Source organism: Trichechus manatus, unplaced genomic scaffold (assembly GCF_000243295.1).
Source record: "Trichechus manatus latirostris isolate Lorelei unplaced genomic scaffold, TriManLat1.0 scaffold00063, whole genome shotgun sequence".
Lineage (NCBI taxonomy): Eukaryota > Metazoa > Chordata > Mammalia > Sirenia > Trichechidae > Trichechus > Trichechus manatus.
In genome coordinates this window covers 5,741,994-5,751,293 of record NW_004443999.1, presented here as the reverse complement: position 1 = coordinate 5,751,293, position 9,300 = coordinate 5,741,994, and the positions used below count along the sequence as shown (strand labels likewise).

At 35.7% G+C, this 9,300-nt stretch overlaps 1 protein-coding gene across 10 annotated transcripts in view; it reads left to right on the top strand.

Moving 5' to 3' along the window:
* The window catches only part of TCF4 (transcription factor 4), a 391,702-nt gene that overhangs the window by 2,572 nt on the left and 379,830 nt on the right, over window positions 1-9,300 (top strand). For 6 of the 10 annotated variants that reach the window (XM_023733966.1, XM_023733969.1, XM_023733968.1 and 3 more), the window contains exons 2-3: window positions 101-192; window positions 1,798-1,870. In XM_023733966.1, the coding sequence (XP_023589734.1) occupies window positions 121-192; window positions 1,798-1,870 (145 nt within the window). In that variant the 5' untranslated portion in view covers window positions 101-120. The remainder of the gene's footprint in view (window positions 1-100; window positions 193-1,797; window positions 1,871-9,300) is intronic. The other 4 variants (XM_004379247.2, XM_023733972.1, XM_023733980.1 and 1 more) reach the window with 1 other exon arrangement.

Genomic DNA, 9,300 nt, shown 5'->3' with positions numbered 1-9,300 from the left:
ACGCCCCCACCCCCAAACCCCCAGTCTCCAAAAATCCGATTGTGTTTCCTCCAAGGATTGGGACTGGATTTTCTGATTGCGGTTATTTCCATGTTTCTAGGTTTGTGTGATTTTGCTAAAATGCATCACCAACAGCGAATGGCTGCCTTAGGGACGGACAAAGAGCTGAGTGATTTACTGGATTTCAGTGCGGTAAGAAAGAACGGTGGAAACTAACAACAGCTGTGAAAAAAACCAAACCAAACCAAAAATACCCAAATACTTTAGCTAGAAACCAGTTGTATCTGAACGACAGGAATAATTTTTAATTGGCTGAATCCTTGGTAAATATGAAGGTCTTTTTGACAAGTTTTTAACTCTAATTTTGGGGTGTGATGGAAGATTCAAGCGTTTTTCGAGTCTTCATTACTTGCCTTGAATTCCCTGCCCACTGACCCCCCCCATGATGGAGTCTCACCCCGATAGAAAGGAAAGACAGACCCTGAAAACTGTCAGCCACCCTAAAACTTGGCCATATCTGAACACTGAGAGTACTAATTATTTGGTCACTGCTCCTCGTTTTATTTATTATTTATTTTTGGAAATGGAAAATAGAAATTAGGAGACCCAGTTGTCTCTTTAAAGTTTTAAACTGCTGATGCTTTGGGTTAGAAGGATCTGTAGTCCTAGTCACATCTTTTCCTGGGATTATTAAAGCTCTGTGTATATGCTAAGCATACATTGTTTAGAGCCATTTGGACTGTTTTTGGAAATTTCATAGTCGTGAGATCAGCACAAAGCAGAACTTACACACTTGTGGAGTTTTACGGCTGCACTTGGTCCTTCTCCGTTCCTTTACTTCCCTTTCCCAAACCAAGTCCCATCCATGTCAGGGGAGTTAATTCATTTTTAATGCCAGATCAGTTTGGTGTAAGATGCATTTGCAAAGCAAAATAAGAAGAATCTACAAAACACACACATAAAATCCAAACCGCCTTGCAAGTGGGGCTCTTTCCATGCCGCTGCTGCCGCCGCCGCTGCTGCTGCTGCCGCTGCTGCTGCTCTTCTAGACCTTCCTTTGGAGAAATGGCTTTCGGAAGTTTTGCCAGGAAACGTAGCCCTAGGCAGCTTTGCAGCCCCCTCTCTGCTTGCTGCACTTTCTCCATTCGTTCCTTTGCTTTTTGCAGGCTCTGACTCAGGGAAGGTGCGCATTATCCACTAGACACGTCGAAGAAGAGGGAAACCAATTAGGGTCGAAATAAATGCTCGAGAGAGAGGGAGTGAAAGAGTGTGAGTGAGAGAGTGAGAGAGAGGGAGAGAGAGAGAGACTTGCTTCAGATTGCTCTCATGTTAGAGATGAAATGAGAATTTAGTGCAGGTGGCACTTTTATTTTTATTTGGGTTCACATATGACAGGCAAATCCTATATTGGATGGAAATGGACATTGCCACGTTTATGGCCAAGGTTTTCGATAGAAAACAACCAACTTTTTCTTCTCCTTTGTAAAACTACTGTTCTTTAGAGAGGCTGCTGCCCTCCAGTCTGAATCTTGATAACATTATGGGAGCTGTGTTTGTTCAAAATGTAGTAGTAGTGCCTGCCAATCTGCTGAACCTGATGGAAAAAAAAAAGAGAGTGGAGCGGTAATGGGGGGGGGCGGTAATTGGTAATGTGCGTGGTTTAGTTTTAAGTTGGATGGTGATATCTTTTAGTAAATAAACTCTTGAGTTATTTGGTAAGAGTGTGAAAGATCTTTGAGGAACTCTGAAGGCACAAATGTCTGTTTTTCAACAGTAATACTTCTTTGTTTCTTTTAGATGTTTTCACCTCCCGTGAGCAGTGGGAAAAATGGACCAACTTCTTTGGCGAGTGGACATTTTACTGGCTCAAGTATGTAAATTCTTTTCTTAGTGTGTAGTTAAATGTTCTTAGCTGTTTATTCACTCATCGTATATTTTTGGCTCTGTTGAAGTGTTCTGCTAAAGTCATTGAAATTTTAGCCTAATGATATGGTTAATTCATTATCCATCAGTAGTATAGTATAAAAAATGTTATCTTTTGCAAAATTTAAATTTGGCCTTTTTTTGGTAATCAAAGAAAACTGTCTCAATTCCATCACTTAATTTAAAAGCAATTTTCTAATATAGTTGTAATCAAACACATGGAGATAAGGCCAGTGTTAACACATGAGGAATAAATTAATGTTCCCTGTAGAAAATAGGGGAGGGGAATCTAACTTTCATAAAAAGGGAAAATCCTTTGTAAATAATATCAATTATTAGGTACTATGTACAATTAACCCTTTTAAAGAAATGAGCACTTAATTTTGAGATGAATGCTGCGTAGTAAAACATAGCTGTAAATAGCCTCTTGCTAATCTGAGAGGCTAAGTATGAATTCATTTATATTTAAAATTTCCTTTTTGATGCTTTAACTGTTTCTTTTCCCTAATCGTTTACTTATACAATACATTTTTGCTATACTTAAAGTTGCAAATTTGGTAGGACTTTTCCATTTCATAAATTAAAGCTCTTTGGATGATGCTTAAAAAGGACGTTAGCACTATTCACAAAGGAATCTCTGTGCACAGTGATTATCTGGCATCGAAGGAGGAGTTTTAATAGGGAACTATTTGAATGTCTGGGTGTACCTCTTGTTAAAAGTGAAAACTGAAAACAAGATATATTCAAAATGTATATATATATATGTATATTTTTTGGTCCAGTGAATTTCATATAAGAAGGACTCGTACATTGCTGCCTGCTGTCCTTTAGGTACAAAGCTTAAATTCATTTATGCTTGTTATACAGCTGCAGTATTTTAGGAGTTCTGGCAGTGGTTCATAACAGTACATGAGGCAGAGTACTGTTCTTAAGTCGGAGTGGTAAATGTTGACATCTTTTAGCTCTGAGATGCCAGTGGAATTGTCTATTAGCTGTTGAATATAATTTCACATCTCTTCATTTTTGTTTGATGCTATAGCAATGAAAGAAATCTGTTCATCTATGTGATTTGTATATTTGGTGTATTTTTATAAAATTAATGTTTTTTAAACATTGCTCATTTCCAGATAAGCTATCTCTCCCTCTTCTGGCACTCATAACTCTAAGGGAATTTTTCTTTCTTTATAACTTGATACATAAAATATGAGAAGCCTCTTAATGTTGTATCTTTTTTTGGTTCCACTTTGATTGAAAGCACTTTTGATCATATGTTTGTGTTGTACTGCTCTGGACACTGTTAAAATTTCCATTTAGGGACTTTAAAAAATTTTCATTGTGTTAGTATTATACATTCTAAATTTCTGTACAGGCAGTCCCCGAATTACGAATGAGTTCCATTCCTGTCTTAAAGTTGAATTTGTACGTAAGTTGGAACAATTAGGTGTGGTTTGGTTCATATCTAATGTCGATCAAATGTTTGTCTTAGTGTATAGTATATAGTGTACCTTTCTATGCCTAAAAAATGTTGAAAGCAACACTTCCAGATACACTAAAACATCCTTAACATAATAACACAGTAATACTACTAATAATAATGTTTTGATGCATGTCGCAAAGTAGTGCCCACGTGTTATTATGAACAATTACATGTACCTTGAATTTTTAATACAATAGGTTTTATGGGGTTGGTTTGTGTCTACGGGTTGTGAGTAAATCAGACATTCGTAACCCGAGGACTGCCTGTGTTGTATTCTTCCCTTAACTTTTAAGATAGAAAATGTTAATATACATGTTTGAAGTAAAGATTAGTACAGGTGTCCTGTATACAAATTAATTCTACCAAACAGAAACTAACTTTATCTCTGACAGTAATTTTATTCATGGTTTTGCTTAAGAAATTTTTATTCACTTGAAAGCTAAAAGTAGATTTTTATTAGAGGTAGACTACTTTCAAAGTCAGTGCAAAACACTCTTGCACTGTTATAAAAACTGATTCATTTGAAATAAGTATATCAGTTTAGATATGGTTTAATAAATCAAGGTGATTTAGATGCATGAAATTGTGATACATTTAAAAAGATAACTGTACTTCTGGTTCATTTTTTATGTTCATGTTTAAAGAAAACACTTGCTGTGATGTTTAAGTGTTTACATAGTGTTCATTGTACTGTAAGAGTATAGGCTGGATAAGTATGAATGTATGTTAATGAATTTTGGTAAGTGTCCATATAGTGAAACTTACATGGTTATTATAATTATTATTTATGTACATGCATAGTTAAACTTAGAGGGGGACCACATCTTTAGTGAGATTTGTTAAGATATTTCTAATGAATATGCAGTGATTATTTTTAAGGTATTGAACTCTAAGTTACATTGAACAAGAGGTATGATTTTCAGGCCCACATGTTTACTTTGTAAGGGTAAAAAGTGTAGTGGTTATTTTATTTTGGCTGTTGGATTGACAATGTAGGATATACATCTGATGTAGTGTGGTGGTGACTGTTACATACAGGGCACAGACTGGACTGTTAGTTTTCCCTATTTTTTCAAGACATATTTGAACACAGGGCTGTTAGTGAAGAAAATCGCTTGTATTTCCACTCAATAACAAAGCATAACAGATTTTTAAAAATTAGCAAAATTACACTTTGCCCTTTAACCAAAGAGATGAATTAGGAAACTTTGGACAGAGAGACAGTTTTCTAAATGCACTTCAACTTGATATTCATTGTCCTCAGTGAGCTCAGATGTCACTTTCATGGGTAGGTTTGAAACTTGGAGGCAAGTAAAAAAGATCCAGACTATAAGTAAACCGTTTCTATTTGAAAAATCAGCTCTATTTTTTCCTCCAAAAAACAAACCATGATAATATTTCATGCTTAAAGTTCCCGATAGCTTTTTATCCCATTAATACAGGATGCTCCATTGTGATTTGCAATGTGAGAATGAAAATAAAGTGTGGCTATATTCCCTTTAATCTTTCGTTTCACAGACGTGGCTTTTCCTACCACCTTAAGAAAGAGTGAGGCTGCTAGGGGGAATGGAATGTAACCTGAGCTTCAGCCTGACATTCCCAGGGAGCATTTTTCACATGAAAGGCTTTTGTCTGCCCAGGAAAGGACCAGCAGTTTTTGTTTGATGTTTGCAGGTGTTCAGCTGGGAACACTAAAACAGCCCGGCCACGATGGTTCAGAGCTTGGATGACCTTACCAGGGAGACTTAGTGGGCTCTGGAGTTATTTTTCAGAAATCATCTTAACCTATATGGTAACTTACACAAAGGGATTTGGTACCTGTTATATCATTGATCTTAATACAAACTAAAAGCATCCACATGTCTGGATGACTGGAAAATTATTCTCATTAAAAAGTAGGATGGCAGAGTTACTGAGGAAAAAAAATGTACCTAAGCAGTCAATAATTTATTGATGAGTGGGCACTTAATTTCCTGATATAACAAAAGTATGGCTTCTTTGGTTACCTTGGAGTCTTCTTTTGTTTGCAAAAAGGAAACATACTAGCTTAGGCATCTTTTTAGAAAGTTTTAAAGTTTGGTCACTAAAGTGATCTATAGTCAAGAACTTGTTTGATCAGGCACTAGTCACATCTGTTAACATGTATTTACAGTTAGTCTGTGGTGGATAATGTATCTTCCTCTCTTAGGAAAGTTGTGCTTCCCCCCCACCCCCCATAACTATTTAGTTTTCTTTAGGTGTTTAGCATTTGTTAAAGGTTGCCCAGTGAATGGATGTCTGAACAATTAAGAGCAGCAGTAAAATACACCACATACCTATAGTTGGTCATTTTTGTAGGAATGAAAACATATGTTGGTGTTCATAGAAGTTAGTTAAGCTATAGCCACATGATACCAAAATGACACATCAATTTAGTAAATTTAGTGAGAAAGAAATCCAAGTGGTAGTTTATGTGTCATAGAGAAAATACAAATGGTCAGCATCCTGAATTAATTTTTTCCGTATCAGTTTGAGTTCATGTTTATGCCATGAAAAAAATTGGTCTCACCTTGAAGGTGGGGGTGGGGGGAGCTATTTAATTGTGTGTTTTAAAACAGCCTTATTATTGGAGTGCAATTCTTTATGATTGTGTGGCTTTTTTGTAGAGAGCAGAGTAATTTAATAGGTTAAAACAAGTAAAGTGGCATTCAACCCATTATTTGATAATTTGAAGAATTTTGGGAACAGAAATCCCTTAGAAATATATTGCCCAGTGCCACCTTTGTACAGCCAAGGAAAACTGAGACCCAGGCTAAGTGGATTCTAAACTGTGCCTTTATTTGCTCTTCCAAAACAAGTTTCGAGTTGTGAATTCTTCATAGCCCGGCAAATCATTCATTAGAAGTAACATTGGTTTTACTACTGCGGTTTTCTATAATTTGTACTGCATAGTGGGGTATTGGGACGTGTATGCTGTTATTTGTGGTTATAAGTACTTCTCCATGTGCATGTGCCCCTGGATGCTTTAGGTTTGGAGCTGGAGATTGGGTTATTGATCATTCTCCTTTGCCCGGTCTCTCCTGTGGCTGTTTGCAAGATGTTGGGTTGAATAATAGGGTGTGGGTAAGCAAGGCACTAACAAAATTGAAGCACTTCTTTATGAGCCAGGCAGTATGTGATGCACCTTATCTTTATTGTATTTTTTAATCCTCCTGAGAACCCAGTGAAATACAAGGATTACCATCCTCAATTCATCGATGAGGAAACTTGAGAGTCAGATGCCAAAAAACTTACTCTCAAGGTAGCCAGTAATGGAGCTAGGTTTGAAACTCACGTCTGCCTGGCTCTAAGTCCTTTTTACACATGCAAGTACACATACACGTACACACAGAGTTTCAGTTCATTTTTTTTTCTTTAAGAATGTGTAGATGTACAACATTAATACTGAAGCTTGGTCTGAAATACTATTCCTGATCTTTGGAGTAGACAAGCATTGTTTTTAAACATTTAAGAAAATGATGTAAACCATGCCCATCCTTTTTTCCTGCTTTAGTGTCCAAATAAGCTGCCCTTCTAATTTCTGTTGCATTTGACTATGACTCAGTTTGTCTCTCTTATATTAGTGTTTTTGCAAAGCAGATATGGTAGATAATTTTTTCAAGTTGTTGTGCTTTAGCTCTCTTATAATTTGACAGCCTGCATGGGTCCTAGTAAAAATATTTCATGTTCATTTATTTTTTGGACCGAATCAAACCAGAAGTGGAGGTGGCCAAGCCTGGCCTATTAATATTTGAAAAAAAAAATCTTCTATCTTCAACTTAAAAAAAATTGCAGCTCATTGTTAAACCTTCATACTGAACCACAGTAAACCTACATTCTTTCTATCTGCGTTACTAGAATAAGCAGTTTTGTAGTTTTGACATGTCTATTACCAGACATGTGCTTCAAATGTTAACGTTTTCTAAATTCAGAAGAAAGAGCAGTACTCTATTTGACACTGACTTAAGTAAATAAAATGCATTAAACAAGTGTGGGGATCTAAGAACTGTTGAGACTGAAATGCTTAACATTTTTGACAGCATCAGCAAATTATCCTTACCCTACTATTGTGATGAGGAAATCACTTAAATAACAGATGAACAGCTAAGTCACATAAACATATATAATAGAACTATGTAATGAAAGTTTATGCTGTTAATTGTCGAATCTGTCTTAAATGCTTAGAATCATGGAGCACTAAAGACTGTCATATAAACAGTTTTGTTTTGAGCTTAAAATTATTCCTTTTTGCTTTCATCTGCTATGATAAACAAAGTAATTTTGTAAGCTTTATAGATCAAACATTTACTCCTAATGGTAAACTACGTTTTATATTGGAAGTTTGCAACCTAGCCCAAAACATGGCGTTGAGTCCTGGTGGCCCCAGGCCTGTGATTTTCAGCATTTAGTATTATGGTGCTATTTAGATCTGTTCCCATAAGCCAAGATAACAGATCTTAAGTTGCCTAATAAGGAACATGGTGTGTTTTTTGAAATGTTCTTCAGTTTACAAGGCTTGAACCAAAATCTTCTTGGCTAAACCTTTATAATCTGTATGTAGGCTGAGTAAGCCACATCTTAAACACACAGAGTGTCAAAGGGAAGCTGGATAGGAGGAGAAAAAAATCCCCCCTCCTTCTTTTGTGTATTGTATGGGCTATTTTTTATGACTAGGTGGTCTTTCAGGTTAATTGGACAGTTCTAAGTATTAATGAAAGTAAAGCATGTTATAGGTTTTTTTTTTAAAGGTTATTTTTGTGGAGGCTTGGTAAAATTTGGTCTGAGTAAAATTTTCAAAATTGACCACTAAGTTTATAAGCTTACATATGCGTTATCCATTTTCTAAGTCTAAACCCATTTAGTCTCAGAAATAGGGTATGCACGTGGATGTTAGGTGGACACTTTTGAACCATAACTCCCTTAATACTTTTGAGAGAAGTAGCAATTTAATCTTTAGGAAAGATTCGTTAACACTTTGTTATATGTTGTATATATATTTACATGTATATGTATATTTTATCAGACTTGCAGGAATAGCAAAACTACTGAAAAAGCTTGTCATGTTTACTTTCATTTAAAAAATATATAAAGGCCCAGTTAATCAGCATGTCAAATACCCAGGTGTGTTTAAAAATCAGTTTATATGGATGAATTTCAGGGCTGTAAGAAAGTATTTTATTTAGAGGTGCAGCTACACAATTGTTCAAATGGGTGCTTTTGTACTTTTGTGTGACAATTAACATTTAATGAATGACTTTCTAGACTGCCATTGGTGGTAATTACTATATGTAGTTTATTAACTGCAATCCATTGTTGGATGTGCCCATATTGATTTGTTTTGCAAACAACCCTTTACACATGCCACAGTATTTGTACATTACTTTTTAAAGAACCTGTTTCATTTGCTGATGCTGACATTGCCTCTAAAATTTTTAGCTTACATTTTCTTACACACGTGAGTGTCTCTGGGATCAGAATGATTTTAATTGAGTTATAAATTCATCAACTTTTCAGTTATAAAGATTTTGCACTCAAATCCTCAGGGGATCCCAAAGAAATCACAAAATACTGTTTTTTTAAAATGAATAATTTACAGAATTTTGAGATTTACAGGAGACTTTAGAGATGTTGTGTTACTTTTAACGTAAGGAATCAAGGTTTGGGAGAGTTAAATGTCTTTCCTGATCATAAGGCAGTTACTGGCTGTAATTGGCCACACGTACAGATGTCCCAATCTGCTAGTCAGGGATACCAGCCTTCTTTTCATAATGTTTCAGCTCAGTCCAGTGGTACCAACTATATGTTCCTTAAGACAAGGAAAACTTACGTTGTCTACCATTTCTGAAAAAAATAAAAAAATAAATAAAAATTGAGATTGTGGG